At 39.9% G+C, this 17638-nt stretch overlaps 1 protein-coding gene across 1 annotated transcript in view; it reads left to right on the top strand.

The window, feature by feature from the left end:
* The first annotated feature begins 7187 nt into the window (after nt 1-7187).
* The window catches only part of zswim6 (zinc finger, SWIM-type containing 6), a 39146-nt gene continuing 28695 nt past the window's right edge, over nt 7188-17638 (top strand). Inside the window, exon 1 of the mRNA XM_029444687.1 lies at nt 7188-8073. Coding sequence (XP_029300547.1) covers nt 7647-8073 — 427 coding nt within the window. The 5' untranslated portion in view covers nt 7188-7646. The remainder of the gene's footprint in view (nt 8074-17638) is intronic.

Raw genomic sequence — 17638 nt, 5'->3', positions numbered from 1 at the left:
TGAGTTGTGGGCACCGTTACAGACACACACACACACACACACACACACCCACACACGCGTACTGTTTTATAATCCCTACAGGCCCCGGGGCCTGGCTCTCAGGCCCCTCAACTGGGTGACAACAAACCTGCCTCTCTGATTTATGGAAATGCAGATGCCATTTTTATTATGCGTCCTGCTGAGACACACACACATATACAACCTTCTTGGTTTGGCTAAAGGGAGGACAAAGGAGGTCAAACACTGTAAGAAATGTGTCAACTCTGCAACGAAAATGGTGATTAGATTATTATATATTGTGTGTGTGTGTGTGTGTGTGTGAGTCTGTGTGTGTGTCTGTGTGTGTGTGCATAAAGACATCTTGATATTTAATTGCTGTAATTTACATGTTTAAAGACATAATAAATTATACAGTATTTTAGGCGGCAAATAATTCATGCGCAGGTCGCTGTGTCGGCTGCGTGTGAATATTTCTATCTGCGTCTGTAGTTCGAGGTTTCAGTGGTGGAAGAAGCATTAACAGCAAAACTACTGCAGACACATGGACCCTGTGACTGATATGTTATTATGTATAACATCATTAGGTTGTTAATACTGATGTAGCAATATATCTTCATACAATCTTTCTTGCAACTGGACTTATTACAATGTATTGAAATGATTGTTTCTTCTAACTGTATAATATATAATTAAAGGTCTTTGCTTTTCTCTTATTCTCATTTGGTTAAAGTCCAACAAAACTTATTTGAAATGTTCAGTGTTATTTGTCATTTGTTAGATTTTTGCCATATAAACAAACTCAGAACTGAGCTGCCCCAGGTGGATTTCAGTCCAGTTGTTGCCAACATAGGGGTTGGGCCCCTCAAAAGGGTCACAGGATAGATCTGAGGGGTCGTGAGGCGATTATTTGGGAGAGGAAAGAAGAAGAAACTAAGTTTAATGTTTTTAATTGTATTTAAATGTCTTTGTGTGTTTCTTTTGCACTTTGTCGTGATGCTTTTAATGTTTTTTGTAAAGCACTTTGAAATGCCTTCTAGTTGAAATGTGCTATAAAAATAAACTTAGACTAAAAATATCCAATTAGTCGACTAATGGACTGAGAGTGGGCCGCCCTAGAAACACGATAAGAGGCTCACACTGGATGCTGCTTTTTTTCTAAGAGGTCACAAGACAAAAAGGTTAGAAAAACCTGGTTAAAATCTTAATCTAAAAGTAATTGGCACCACTGTGTGTCTGTGTGTGTGTGCACAGCATTTGTTTAGAGTCGTTCTTTGTTGCGTTCGCTCGACCAGAAATCTGCATGACTCAGTGTTTCAGAAAACAGCACTTAATATCTGGACGATCAAAGTAGAAAATTAAAGTGTTCGAAGTGTTGTTATCTGGGGGAAGACAAGTGGTGGTGCGAGGCATCTAAATGAGATCATATGTCTATTTGTTTCTTTGATCTGAATATTCATAGCCCCCAATCATGTGTCAAAGGAGAAGGAGCACAGTGGGGGGAAGATAAAGGTGCAAAAATAAAACTGAATTGTTTTCATTATCATACATAACATAATCCTCTTTGTGAAAGAGACTCCCTGTCAGTCTCTAAAGAGGAACAAAAGGGGAAATAAAAAAAGGAGCACTAACAGGTAGAGCAGGACTTGTCCCCACATTCATCCTCTGTTCCCGCGGTGACGCCTCTTCCAGCACCGCAACACTTATATATAAGAGCTCTCGCATCAATCCTCTCGTTCTCCCCTCCTCCTTTTTTATGCTCCTTACTTTCCATCCTTTCTTCATTTTCACTCCAATTTATTTTTCCTCTCCCCATTCCTCTTTGGAGTGCTCTTTATCCCCCCCCCCCCAGTCCTCGGTATCCTCCCACACCCTCCCTCCCCTTCTCTCTCATCTCATCCCCAAATCCCCGCCCCTCAGCGTTCAGTGATTAATGCGAGTTTTAATTGTCATGCTCACTTTTATGCTCATTAAAGTGTATTATGCAGCAGTTAGGGTATTAAAGTTCAGCGAGAAATTTCATGCATACTGATGAGAATGCAAATGAGCTCAGTGTGAAAGGATACTAGGTTTGTGTGTGTGTGTGTGTGTGTGAGTGTGTGAGTGTGTGAGTGTGTGAGTGTGATTATCCCCAGGAGTGAGCCAGTGTGTCATTATCACCCGTACTAGCCTTCTTAGCTTAGCAGAGAGAGTAGAAATCATGTTAATGGGGGTTTTAAAGCATTATTTATGCCTGGATACCTGATTAGTATTTAACATATGATGCGCAGGTTTTTGTTCAGTGAGGTTACAACAAACTGAAGTAGCCTTACGTCATGTACGTACAAAATACAACTTCAGAAGGAGAAATTAAAGGTTTAGCATTGATACCAAGAGTTGTACTGTAGACGTGTCATGTGAAGAGTTAATGAGTTTTAAAAATAAACTGCGATGTAGCTTAAATAATAATGCAGTTACGACACATTACATGCTAACATGCTGACGCTAAGCACTCGAGGTGTTTCAAGATGGAGTCTCGATTCAGAACATAGGATGCTACTTCCAGGATCTACTCCGGTCCGCTGCGCGCTAATAGCAGTGTGACAACTTATGGCACGAAAGCAACGTAAAGCGTGTGTAAGATTATGTAGTTATTATATTTTAAAAGGTTGTATCAACTGATTGCAAAAGTGTAAACAGACAAAGTCAAACCTGAAACAAAAGGTAACATTTATTCATGCTAAATTTGCATAATAAAGACTTTTTACTAAGTTTTTAAGTATTTCTCAATTCTCAGTGACATCCAGAATAACAAGTTCAAGTTATATTTAAAAATGTAAATGCTGCCTGTTACATTAATAACATTTTTATTTCTCATAAACCTTCCAATGTCAAGTCCATCAGTAGCAATATCTAGGTTATTTTATGGAAAGAAACGTTTTAAAAAATAGATTTTTGGAAGTTGTAAATCGATTCAGAGTCTTAGAAGATAAGAATCTCAACCCTTACATGAATTGATTTCCCCCCACCCCCACTAAGCAGTTGTAACATTTACCATGTGCTCTGTTGTAGTCCAGGATGCTGACATTTGCTTATTAGCAGTGAAGACATATTACAGCTTGATTAGTCTTACAGATAATTAGTCATAAACCAAAGTATTGGACACACAGTGAACTGGGGAGCCCCCAGACGTCTGGAGCCATGGAGTCCAGTTGTTAATCCTTCCTTTCTTTTGGTGCATCATTCAAACATCCGCCGATTGTTCAATTTCTGCAACAAAATTCACATTTAGCCCCTTTAAAATCATCGACACAAGTTTCAAAATTGTATTCTCACAATGCTCATAATAGAAAATAGTAGGATATTAGTACACACTACTATTAGTAACAGTAATACTCAGTATATTTACAGGTATTTAAGTGCTGGACAAATGGAAAATGTGATGATTGTGCAAGAAGAAGAGTCAGAGAACCACCTAAATGATTAGATGATGTCAGCATCCAGCTGTTGTTGAGACGTTTCAATAGTAACCACACGTTTACCTCAGGGTGGCGCTAGAGTCAGCGAATCATCCTCTGAGGACCATGAATGTCTGCACGAAATGTAAAGGCAATCCGTCCAATAGTTGTTGAAATATTTCAGTCTGGACCAAAGTGCTGGACCAGCGGACTAAAACAATGAAGAGCCAGCAGCACGGTATAATAAATGAGCAGTCTTGATTGAAGTGAAGATAAGCAGAGATAAGAACCTTATTAACAGAGCGTCTGAATGTAAACGTTGTACAATGAAAGAGAAATACCTGAAATGTGAATATAAACCAGAAGGTGAATATTTTATTCAAGACAGTGTGCCATGTCATGTGTGCCTGTATTGCTGTCTTCCTCCCTCAGCCCACCTACTGTTCCCACCATGCTGAGTGAATAGGCTCAATCATTACTGCGCCTCTACTGCGCTGTCTGCAGGGTAAATTGAGACAATAGTAAAGATTTTCAACCAGGGGGCCTAAATCATTTACACAGCATGGAGCAAGTATGCTGAAATGAGTCTGCTGATAACTCTGTCCTGCAGGAGCAGCAGGTGGTACTGTAACTGGGAAAAACCATGGCAGGAAAGAAGACAGATAAACTCATTATAGTGACAGATTGTTTGTGCATGAATAAAACTGTTTAAAATCATGAGTGAAATGTTCCCCCGGTGCTGATCAAAAGGAGAAATCTAACGACAAAACAACACATACTCAAAGTGTTACTGTTACAGATAAACAAAGTATTATTGTGGAAGGGATGTTAGAAGAAATAAAGATTACGCCAAAGTACATTTACTCAAGTACTGTACTTAAGTACACGTTTGAAGTACTTCCCGTATTTCCATTGTATGCAACTTTAAACCTCTACATCTTACTTTTTACTTCACTACATTTATCTGACAGCTTTAGTACTCCTAAAATTATAGTTTTTTAATATCCTTCCTGTCCGGTTAAAACCATGCATCTCCACATGTGTTGATTTTGAATGTGTGTGATAAACTGAAGGAGGAAGAGTTCCTACTTAAGCTAAATAAACTATTTAAAAAGCCTCTTGGTTCAGCTGGAGACTGCATCGTCACAAAGCTGAAAACAGGGCAGTTCTTCTGACCTCATGAAAGGTATTTCTTTTAGAGATACGTGGTTCTTACAGGACAGCAACACTACACACGTGAGGATCTTATAGAATATGATGCATTTCTGTAGATTGAACTACTCAACAGAATATAAAGGAGTCAAAGTTAGCACAACTTCAAACATATACAGCAGTAAAAATGCAACAAACACATAAGCGCAGCAGCAATATCAATCCAAAAACATCATATATATATATATGTACATACATAATAGCTAAACACTGACAGGTACTGCATGATAACTACTTCCTGTGTGCTTCATGCATGGTTTTGGGCCCCTGTCAGGCTCTAGACCCCCTGCATCATTCCCCCTCACAGTCATTTCTCTATTGAACCAAATCACACCATGCTCACTGTCCAAACTGCATTTCACTTCTAACCGTCTACGTCACATTTTTCAATGTAGCTTCCCCTCAGGCTACGAGACACCAGTGAGACCAGATTAGCTCCTCTTTTCTTAAAGCTCTATTAATCAATATCTCTCATATTAACACTAAATCAAAACTACTGCATGTAATGTGAAAGAACCCACAGAGAATCGTCACCCAGCTTTTTAGCCACTTTAGCCTAATTTACTTTATGATTCAGTCTCACGTCGCTCATCAACCTGGTTTCCAGCCGCACCACACAGGAAACACACAGTTCGGGACCAGCAGGTGTGACGTTTGTGGAGATCAAACCAGAGCTAAAAGGAGACTGAATATTGTCGTTACATTTGTCAGGTGATCATAAACACGACGTGAATGTTAAAGCAGGTGAGGAAGAAGTATTCAGATCCTTTACTTACCAAACAGCACGACTGGACCAAGTCCAACATTGTAAAAAATACTTAAATACAAGTAGTATTATCAGCTAAATGTACTTAAAGTATCAAAAGTAGAAGTACTTTTAATGCTGATAAGGAACCCCTGTGAAGTAACTAAAGCTGTATCCATATCGACTTTATAAGGTGAAACGTCATAGATGGCCTGTGATTATATTTTCAGTCTTAAGTGAGTTACAATATATATTTATTTAAGAAATTTGAGAATCGATCACGTCGTTGTAGTTTAGTTTTCAAAGAATTTAACAAAATAGTTTTTCCTTTTTAAATAACATACAGAACATGCTTTCGGACACATGTGGAAGTAAAATAACACGACAGTTTGTCAGATAACAAAATAACATAAAGCATGCAAACATATCAGCATTTTATATTTAAATGGTATGATATTTTAGGAAATACTTTTTCACTTTCTGGTGAAGCGTCAGACGAGAAGATTGATGCCACAGACTCTCATGAGTGTGTTATAGATCTTCTCTTCTAACTCCACCAGAGTAAGTATTTCTTAAAATGTAGAACTATAATGTTTAAGTCATAGTGACACTAGTTTCACAATTGGTTTACATAAAGCTCAACATGTTAAACAATTAATTACCTGTCAGAGAGCAAAGAACTGCTTTGTGTCACACACACAGCAGTTCAACGAGTGCAAAAATGTTTTCATGCTGAACCCGTTGTTCCAATTGTAGCCGTCTATTCAGGGACTACTTTACACCTGGGACTCCAAGTGAATGCAATTAACCAGCTGATAAAACAGAAATGCAGCAGTTGGGCCCCAAGGGCAACAACAACATGGCCATCATCCACAGTGAACCCCGTCCAGTTGACCCGGGCTGAGCACGCTCATGTAGAAGTAATCAGGATCAAAGACACAATTGCAAGCTCTTTATAGATATTTTGTATTGTATTGTATTATCTGTGACTAAACTTACACTGACACAATAACTGTACTTACCGTACAATTACAAGGTACTTTACTATTTAAATTTTCTGCTACTATTCACTACTACAATTCAGAGAGACTAATTGTAACACGTATAGTGAGTACTCGGATTACAGATTTAAAAATTAAAAAATCTTACATACAATACACATAATTAATATAATGCATTACTATAGATTAAACTACCTGAGTATATAACTCATAACTTCTTCGATAATCAAATGTTGTTTTGTTATGTTATTTAAAAAATACCCTCTTGGACAGGGAACATTTTACTGCCGAATGAGTACTTTTGATACTTCCAAGTATATTTGGCTGTTAATAATAATAATAATAATAATAATAATAATAATAATAATAATATTTTTTACTTAAGTGAAATCTTGAATATAGGAGTTTTTAAATTTTAAACTTTATTTATATAGCGCCTTTCCTGCAAAGTTGCAATACTAGGTGCTTAACAATACAATGGATATACAACAATACAATGAGCAACAATACATTGAAAATACAATAAACATCGCAAAGAGTAAAAGAGGGTAGATATAATATTAATATATATATATATAATATATAATATTTGTATATATGTAGTGGATTAAGATTAAGAAAATGCTCAGGTAAAAAGATATGTTTTAAGAAGTAGAAATATAAGCGCTTCTTCCATCCATTACTATATTTCACATTATGAGTCGTGTTGTCTTTAAACGGACCCACATTCCACTGGACATTTAAACGTCACACGGAGGGCGGTGCTGCGTTCACTGCCCCCTCCCCCAAAACCACGAGGCTCCAGTGTTGACAGGCCCGATCACCGCCCCACAGGCATCGTTCAGTCCGGCTTTTGTAGCTCACCAGCAGCAGACAAAGCAGCCCGCCTCGGCTCTTCCGTCTGTAATATCTGCTAACCGGTTACAACCCACAGCCCGGGACCGGACACGGTCGCTTTTACCCTCGTTTTAACGCTTTTCTGGTCTCAAACCTCACAAAGGATTAACGGCCGTGCGGGAATTCCTCCATCCGGTCCTTCTTTTTTAGCACGGAGCTAACCGAGCAGACCCCGCCTTCTCTTAATTTGTCAACAAAGGGGTTTGACAAGCTCGGAGAAGCCCTGCCCCCATGTTTCCATAAAAGGATGATTTGGCCATACACGGGCAACAACCAAGCCGTGGGTAACCTCTTCCCTTCCCCATACCGTTCATATGGTGCGTTGACTTCCTCCGTCGCCGTTAAAGCGGAGCTATCATGGCGGAGCGCGTACAGCAGCCCCCAGCCAAGCGGCTCTGCTGTAGACCGGGATACAATGCAGCATGTAGGCAAGGCCAGCGGGCTGCGGGGGTACCGTGTGGTGGATCCGGTGCTACTCAGGGCGAATTGGGCAAAACCCAGAACCCGGAGACCCTCCTGGACATCGCGGCGAGGAAAGTCGCGGAGAAGTGGCCGTTTCAAAGGGTAGAGGAGCGTTTCGAGAGGATCCCGGAGCCCGTTCAGAGACGGATCGTTTACTGGTCTTTCCCGAGGAGCGAACGGGAGATCTGCATGTACTCGTCGTTCAACACCGGCGGGGAAGAGGTCGGAAGTAGCGGGGAGAGCTGCGACGAAACGCGGCTGCCTTTCCGACGGGGCATCGCTCTGCTGGAGAGCGGCTGCGTGGACAACGTACTGCAAGTCGGTGAGTGATGTGATGGGACCGGGCATAACCGGGTACAAATATATAAACCCGTATTACAATGACTCTCCCAGAAAACAACACGACCTATATTAATGATTAAATGTGTGAATATGGAGAGAAGTAGCCGAGATAAAGTGACGGGTTTGACAACAAAGGGTGAAGCGACAATGGGGCTTTAAATGTGCTGTGTGCATGAATGGGAATGTGTGACTGGGGCATTTAAATCCTGTTTTGCTTGGGGCCAGGTTGAATGTGAAATGTAGGGTACAAAGCCTTCAAAATCCTCCTAATTGCGTTGGAAATCAAGCTGTGGCTTTAACAAAAGAGGAATCTCCCACATTTTCACATCTTAACACCACCAGACTTCATTGAGAAACTTAGATTAAATACAATATCTTGTCTGCTGCTGCTGTTTTTTATTTTATTTATCTAGTGGTGTTAATAAATTAGGCTAATGTGTCAATTTGTGACACAAAAGTAAGATTTTTGACATTGGTTTGGGGTCAAATCATGACACTGGCAGGCTACCATAGCATCGAAATCACCAAAAAGTGCTTTATAGAGTCTTAATCTTCACAATATAGCGAATTTATTGGGCTGTTGTGATTTAAAGAAGCATTTGGAGGCTTTAAAGCTGTTTTTATTGTATTTAATATCACAATTTCTGGCTAGATGTCTCACGTTAGGTTCTTCAGAAACAGCGTTTGACCTTGTTTTTAAAAAAATAAATCTTCTAAATGATTACATAAAAGTATTGAGTAATAAGGGAAGTGCTCAGTGTGGTTGGGTGTCAACTGACACATTACATTTGAATGAGTTGTTCTGTGTGTGGCCCACTTCAGATGCTTGTTTATGCACGTTGTGCCTTTGTCAGCCTACATATTTGTTTGATCAGCAGACGTATTGTGCAGCTAATAAATGTGAAGTACTGAGTTGGAAAGCAGTCAAATATGCAGTTTCGCATAATCATAGTTATATATATATATATATATATATATATATATATATATATATATATATATATATATATATATATATATATATATATAATATATATAGATGGTGTGTTTCTCCGGTTGTTACTGGAATGCTGCAGAATAAACATTACATAAGTAAATGTGCCCTCTTTCCAAATGCCAAGAATGAGAATAGGCCAGTTACCGTATGTCAGCGTGTTTAAAACCCACTGAAAGGAGATTTCTTTCTGAGTGAAACAGGAACAGACACCTGTGTGCTGAACTGACAGCTGCATGTGCATGACAACATTACTCCACCAACAAATCAAATCAATGTCTCACTAACATTTGATTGTGTGTCATTTAGTTGTGTTTTTCGTACTATTTTTATGTGCTTAAGCCCTCCTTTTGAGATTTTAATTACCCGGCCAGCACACATATCAAATGCCCAGCATTCCTATTGTGAGTTTGGCACTTTGTTCCTATTTTCATGTTCATTTGTGTCTTTCAAGCTTCCTGTCGCCTCCAAAAGGAAGGCAAACAAAAGCATCTTTTCACTCCCTTGTTAAGTAGAAGAGATTTGGAAAGGAGGAAGCGTATTGAGCACAACGATTCTTTTAAATGGGCTATGATTCACACCAGTTTGCAGCCAATTGGTTCGGGTTTGTGTCTTTGTGTGTATCTGTAATCTACAACAGAGAGCTCTTTGGCTGCAGCAGACGTGGGAAGGGATAGTTTTCAGTCCGCAGCCTTTATCATTACATGGTCAGCTTGAAGTCTTTGATTGTTTCTGTCACCTGTGAGTCCACCAGACTCGGGACACCTTCTCAGAGAGCGTTGAGGGCTGTAATCCCATTACTCTGCATGGTTAATTTGAATTGTAATGCAATCTGAACACTTGAGTTGCTGCATGACACGTCCCTCTTCCCCCCACTTTTAAATGCATGTGGGCTTTGTGAAGGGCCACAGGGAATACACACACACACACACACACACACACACACACACACACACACACACACACACACACACACACCCCAGCCTCTGCCCTGCCAAAATATATATGGCCAGATATTGGGAAATGTTTTGGTCGGGAAGAAACAGAATCGGGGTTGTTGTTTCAGAGAGTGAGGGAGGCTCGATCAGTATGCTTACAAAGAGGAATAACTGTAACACACACACACACACACACACACACACACACACACACACACACACAGAGGGAGGGTTTCTTTCTTGGCTGATTGCACCCCAGTCTGGAATTTGCTGGAAAAATAGAGCCAAGAAGTGATAAATAAAAGATGTAATCTCCCCACGTGTGGGCTGTACCAGAGGAGGGAGGTTTTCTTGCAGCAGACCTTGAGGAAATGAATTGGCACACATTTGCTGTGGAACCCTCGTACTCCACAACAAACCCTCACTGCTAATCAGCGCAAAGATAAAGGAAGCCATTTTTTATCACAAGAGCAAATACTGCAGCTTTTCGAGTTCAGACTTGAGGGCTACTTTATTCCCCCGGTTGTTGCCAATATCATAGTTGGTGGTGATTATTATTGAGCTGCGAGGTGGACTACCAGCAGCGAAGAAATAACTGAAGTGTGCTGCTGCTCCAAATACTCTCTAGGCTGAAGGCAATTTAATATCAAACAATAATAAAAGTGTCTAGAGCTGAAATGATTCGACTATTTGGACAAGCAGTTAATGGTTTAAGCAAAAATGCGAATAATTTGATGGTTCCAGCTTCTCAAATGTGAGAATGTCCTGCTTTTCCTTGTTTTACATTCGAGTAAACTGAATGTTTTTGGGTTTTGAGTGTTGGTCGGATGAAAAAAAAAATAGATGTTTAAAGATATCACCTTAGGCTCTCATGTTTAATGGAGAATATAATCTTTACATTAATCAATAACGAAAATAATCTTTAGAAGCAGCACTAAATTATTCTGTTTGTTTCAGCTTGTTAACATGAACCTAAGATAAAACCTGGAAATCACAGGGAAAAAATGCAAACTATGGTTTTAGTAATTATTTCTTCATAACTGGTCATTAATTGTTGCTATGCTTCCTATCAGTAATTTAATTGCCTAAAACATTCCATTGAATTTCTATCTGAAATTAAGAAAGTCACAGCTCTTGCACATTCAATTAAAGACCTTTTACTGATTAATGCGTACAATTAGATTAAAATCAGCTGTTTCAAATATATATATATATATATATATATATATATATGCAATCAATTTTAAAGGGACATGCACTGAAGTATTTTTAGCCAATAAAACATGAGACCTAGTTCCACATCAGACTGTATATTCACTAAACAAAGCACAGACCACTTCTTATTGAGACCAATTCAACATCCTCCATTATCTCTTTTTGAACTCGCAGAGGAAGACGAGCTCCTCTGGTGCGAAGTCATTTTGCAGTTGAGTTTCATGCAGAGAAGCAGCTGAGAACATGAAAACCTTTTTGTCTAATTTAGTTTGCACTCGGGGTAAGAAAGCAGAAATATATCCTGTGTGCTGAAACGACAAAGATTCTCTTCTACATTATTACAGGAAAATAAAATCCAAAATCAATGAGGCAAACATAAGAAATAAACCCACGACTATAACTTTAGTCTTAGCAACAGTTGAGTATAGGACCTATTCTTTAACCAGAAGCTGTCATAATTAGAGAAGTGAGAAAATGGTTCCTGGTGCATTCACTGCCTTATGTGAAACGAGAAGAGTCCACAGCAACACTAGAGGCTTTATACTAATGTTAAATGGGTATTATGTTGACCATGTTCACCCTCTTAGTGTAGCGTATAAGCTAACATTTGCACTAAACGCCAAGTTCAGCTGGGAATGATGGGTAAGCCTTGTGAACATGAACGTCTAATCTTCCAACAGTTGTTCAGATATTTCAGTCCAAACCACACGTGTAAATCTCATGGTGGCACCAGAGGAGAAGTCAGGGGATCACCAAAGCCAATAGGATTCATCCACTGGGGTCGTGAATGCTTTACACCAGGGGTCTTCAACGTTTTCCAGGCCAAGGATTAAACGTGTCCTACAATAACAAAAACAAACCTTTTTATCGAGCATGCAGAGACTGCCCAGAGTCAGTTAGCACGTTAGCTAGCTAAATGACTGATTATATTACTAAACAGCTGGTTGCACGAGGGTTCACGGGTATATAATTACATGAGTTGTTTGTTTTTTAATAAAAAGGGGGATTTTTCTTTGCTAATATGTTGAATACATTTCACTGTATTGTGTATTCTCGGACATTTTGAAAACAACTTTCAAAACATTTGGCGGCCCCCTGCAATAACTCTGAGGATTCCCTAGGGGTCCCGGACCCCCCGTTGAACACCCTGGCTTTACACAATTTAATGGCAATCCATGATATAGTTGTTGAGATATTTCAATCTGGACCAAAGTGGTGGTTTGACCGACATTAACATCCCAAGTTTTTCATAATAAGTCTGACTGGATGTTCTCATTTTGACACAATTCCAGTATTGTGGTTGTATAAGAGGCCTAACTTCTTATTCATTTTACTTTATTGTGACACTAAAAGGTCAAACACGATGTCAGAAGTTGCTTCATCTCTAGCCTCGATAAATAGGCTGCCTCTTGGACACTGAAGGGTTCGTCGTAAACATGACGTGGTCTCTGCTGGTGCGCACCAGTGCACTGGGGTAGTATATGTTTGAGCTGAAGTATAGGCTTTAGTTACATGTTAAAGTATAGACTGCTGTGTTTGTGCGTGCACTGAGCATGGTTATCTGCACCAGCTTCGTCAAAACAACTTAAAAATAGAGAGGGGGGGGAAATCAAAGATGTACCGTAAACTAATGTACACCATTACATTTACCAAGTAAGGTTGGTTTCTATATATGGTGGGAAAACATGTGCTGTAATATGTGTGTTACCTGTGTTACCTGGTTATTAGGACTCAGTTGAGCTGCTTGCCCTCTGCAGGAGGTCAAGTTCATACCGTTTCACTCTTTAGAGGCCTGAACTCATGTTAATGTGCTTCCATCTGCAGGTCAAAGGTCATTAAACATCAATGCTGTTAGTAGTATTCAGCGTTTGTTGTCTATAGGGAAATGAGAACCCCCCACCCCCTCCTCTTTCTTCTTCTTCTTAATTTCCCTGCTCAGCCATGAACTACAGAAGTGGACTCAAACTGACGCCTGTTCTCATTTTTATTGATTGATTGGTCAGAAAATAGTCTTAAAAGCCCATGATGGCATATTCAGTTTGCTTGTTGTGTCCAACCAATCATTGAAGAGTGTAGAAAACCATCAAAGATTCACATTTGAAACCCCAACCTGTACATGTTTGGGCATTTTTGCTTGAAAATGACTTGTAGCTTATTGCTGTAAAGTTAAAGCGTTGATAGCTTGCTTGCTCAGTAATGGGAACATGATATTTAGTTGTTCTACCATCATATATTCATCTAAAACATAGGTTTCCAAACTGTGAGGTAGAGACGTTTCCACTCTCTTGTTGAGTAGAAGAGATGAGAAGGAGTCGTATTCCACAGCTAACTCACTATCTTCATGGCAACATCATAGTTCCTGTTTACAGCCCCCAAAACCCCCAAATTATGGGAACTGTAGTTCCAAAACTAAAAGCATGCATTTTCTGCCTGAGAGAGATTTATGTGTGTCAGAGAGGGAGAGAGAGAGTGTGTGTGTGTGTGTGTGTGTGTGTGTGTGTGTGTGATTGTTTGCACAACCCTACCAATTTTCTGCCCCCCCCCCCCAAATGGTTATAACTGAGTTTACATCGACATTACTGTCATTTTGTACACTGAAGTGCAGAATTTGAGACTCAGTCCTCAAGTCTGTCACGGGCCTGTTGCTTCATAGACCGAGGGCTGAACCTCTGTTGTCACTGCAGTCTGTGGATTCTTAGTCCACCAAGTGTTGTGTGTCTGTAGTTTCCAGAGGCATCCCTGGCTCCTTTCCGTGCTCAGACCTTTAGTTGTGCTCTGCTGGCAGCGCGGCAAACTGTCACCACACAATGAAATCTCTCTCTGGTGCGGATCAGTCATCACTGGAATGAGTCCAGACAAAACTTTGCCGGCTCGGCCCTGAAATGGACGTTCTGACTCGGCGAAACATCCCGGGACGTGCAGTGTCCTAAGACCAGTGTTAGAAGTACTCGCATTCTTAAGTAAAAAAATATAAATACCACACACTAAAAGTGCTCCAATCCAAACTGTACTTAAGTAAAAGTAATATCAGCAAAATGCACTTAAAGTAGTCATTCTGCAGTAAAATGTCCCCTGTGATATATATGATTCTATTGTTAATACTGACGCATCATTGTGCAGCATTGAAGTGTTGTAGCTGCTAGTGGAGCTAGTTCTATCTCCTTTTATATACAGTTGGCTTGTTTAGTCCAGTGGTTCCCAACATAGGAGTTCTGATGCACAAATTTGTATTTATTTTTTGGACTTTTCTCTCATCTTTGGTCTTTTGTTTTGCCAAATATTGGAGAGTTTAACAACTTTGGGCTTCGATCAGTTATTTAAATGAAGCTATCTGAGAAGTTTGGAGGGGAGATGTCTCTTTGAGCCTTTTAGCTGCTCAATGTTTCACTATGTTCACCAGCTAGTCGCTAAATATGTGTTACTACATAATGTATAGCTATGTATGAAAAGAGACTCCTTTTTAAAATATTATACAAATATTGATTTTCACTGCTTCAGTTTAATCTGATAGGATGGTGCAGTACGTGTTTACTGCTTAATTTAGCATACTCTATTAAATTAAACTTGAGCTAAGCATATCGAAGCACAATTGGTTTATCTCACATGCAAACACACACACACACACACACACACACACACACACTGATGTTTACATGAAGCCTCAGGCCTTTTGTGTACACACTGATTACTGCCGCCTCTCGCTCTCATCTGCAATTTTATGAAGAATCAATGACTAGGCGCACACCTATTGAATGATGCAAGGCTTTGTAAGTATGCGGAGGGAGTGAGTACACACACACATGTACACACTGCGCTCAGCCTTGTAGGTTGTTGATCAGCATTAATGGTGTATGCATAGCATGCTTCTGCTCTGCAAGATCAATTTTTATTGGAGCTACATCGAATGCTCTGCTGCATTTCGAGACCAGTCATTGGCACAACCTGCCATATTTAAAAAATGGTTTTACATTACAGTGACCATACTTGTATAAATTTAGGGACAGAGGCAGTAGATATTAATGGCTTACAACTGAGTCGGGCTTAGTTTTTCTGTTGTTGCTGGTTGAAGTGTTGGAGTTCTGCCCAGGTATTTTCCAGGTCAGTGTCTTAACACCACGAGGAATGTGGCTAAGTCTTTCCTTTCTGCTTCCACACGGATATAAGGAGCTTAATGATTGGCTTTTAATTGGCTTAGGATGTTTAAAACATGTTTATTTTTTCAGTGTTGTGTGCGACTTTTAAAGAATAAAGTTAGCAACATTCTACTTTTTCTTTTTTGTCAACAAAAGCCATAAAAAGATGCAAAGAAGAGTCCATTTTTTATACTGTTTCTGACTTTTGAAGACATAAATCTTTAAAAACGGGTCACAAATGACGTTACTCAAACGGAAGGGAATAGTTTGTTGGGGACTATTTTCACCAGCGTATTAATCCACATTTGGTGCTCTAGTGAGTATTTGGGGCAGCAGGACGTTGTATGTGGGATTGAGTCAAACTACAGAGGTGGAAGATGTAGATCGGGCTCATATATGGTCGTTTGATCAGTTTTTTTTTTTTGTGGGGGAGTTTACGGACAACAGGAATAGTTTTGAATATCATCAATCTTATCCTTTTATGGTTGGTTAGTAGTTAAAATGTGCTCATAATCTCTCACCACAGCTGCTCCAGGATGGTTTAGCACTCTTTCCGCATCCATCCCTGTCTCCCTGATCTGTATTCTTCTGCGGTATCCCTTCATCATTAACCTTCAACTCGAGGGAGAGGAGAGGCGGCAGAGCAGGGAGGCGGATGGAGGAGGGGAGGAACTAGTTTACCTCCATCTGCACTCAATCGCCTCGATTAGATCCCGTTATGTTCTCCTCTTCAGTAGATCAATTGGCATCTATTTTGTAATTAATAGTTTTTTTAGTAATTGTTCAAGCAAAAATGGCAAACATTCACGCGCTAAAAATGCCTCAAATGTGAAGATTTGTTAATGTTCTTTGTCGTATATGACGGTAAACTGAATATCGTATCTGAATAACAAGCAATTTGAATACATTTTGAGATTATAATGTCCGTTTTGCACTGCTTTCATAGACTAAATGATGAGAATGATGGATCGACTAATTGATCAATGAATAATAGTTTCAGCTCTACAGTACACATGGTCAGAAAACAGAGTGGTCGCTGTTCTTTGGTGACGTCTGGGGAGTCTTTTTCAACCCAACACTGTCTCAGCAAGTCCAAGCCTGATGGGAACACCGGCCTCCTGGGGTGGTCTCCGAAGAGCAGCCCCCTTCGGACCTCCGCTAGCTCTACAAACAGAGCACTTTAGTTAATAACAGGTAAAGTGCTTTGAGCATTTCAAACATATTAGCACTGCTCAGGTTTCTCTAGGTCATCGGCGCTAAACTGCCTGTCCTTGATTTATTTGATTCTCATAAAAAAGAGGCCGCAGTCACAAAGGCGGGAAATGCAAATAACGGCGTTTGCTGTGTGGAGTCCTGCAGACTGGAACGAGAAGCCTTTGTCTTTGTCTTGCATGCGGCACAAGTGTGAATCAAAAGCTGCTTATGAGCCATGCTTACCTTTTTTAATGGAAACTTAAAGGTGTCATCCATCAGAGGCTGTTACCTTTATAGCTCACGGCCGGAGCATGCTTAATGAAGACTGATGGTCCTCCCTATTCTCTCTCCTCTCCTCAGACAACAGAGACACCGAAGCGTTTGAAGTCAAACTGAAATTAAAATTAATTTCGATCTCTGTTGGTTTTGTTTGCACTTATTTGGTCAACATTGCGAATACCAAAACGAAGAAATTTAAACCTACAGTAACGTTTTTTGGATTGGCGTCACAAGATGGAAGAATCCAGGAGTCCATAGCGGTGCCTGCATATTTAAACCTGACTATGCATCCAGCCGCTCCAGGGCAACGCTATCATTCATTTGGAGTTATTATTTCTCTCTTTTAGCTGTTCTTGGTCTCCAAGTCCTGAGAGAAATATCCGTCTCTTTAGCTGCTAAAGGCTCCACTATGTTCACCAGCTAGTCTCAAACTATATCTGTCTTCTGCTGAGCGTTCTCTAAAAGCGATATTATGAGAGCAGTGAGACTGAAGCAAAACAGTAAAATTGTGGGCCAGACGGCAAACAATCAGCTCAAAGTCCCTTTAAAGCTGAGGGAAGACGCAGCTTCCTCTTCCCAGTGAAATGCAAAGGAACGAGCACGATGGGTTCTCCCAAATGTTGTCTTAAATAGTTCATAACATAACCAGCAATATGTGGGCTTGTGGAAAATGACAGACTTTATTGCTTCCACAATATCCCAAAAACAGTTTTATGATCCTTTTTGAAAAATGGAAAATTGTTTTATAGTTTTTATATGTTGCCTCGCACAAAAACTGTGGAGAATTTTAAA

This window comes from Cottoperca gobio, chromosome 12 (genome assembly GCF_900634415.1).
Source record: "Cottoperca gobio chromosome 12, fCotGob3.1, whole genome shotgun sequence".
NCBI classification, from domain to species: domain Eukaryota; kingdom Metazoa; phylum Chordata; class Actinopteri; order Perciformes; family Bovichtidae; genus Cottoperca; species Cottoperca gobio.
This window is presented reverse-complemented; position numbering and strand designations above follow the sequence as displayed.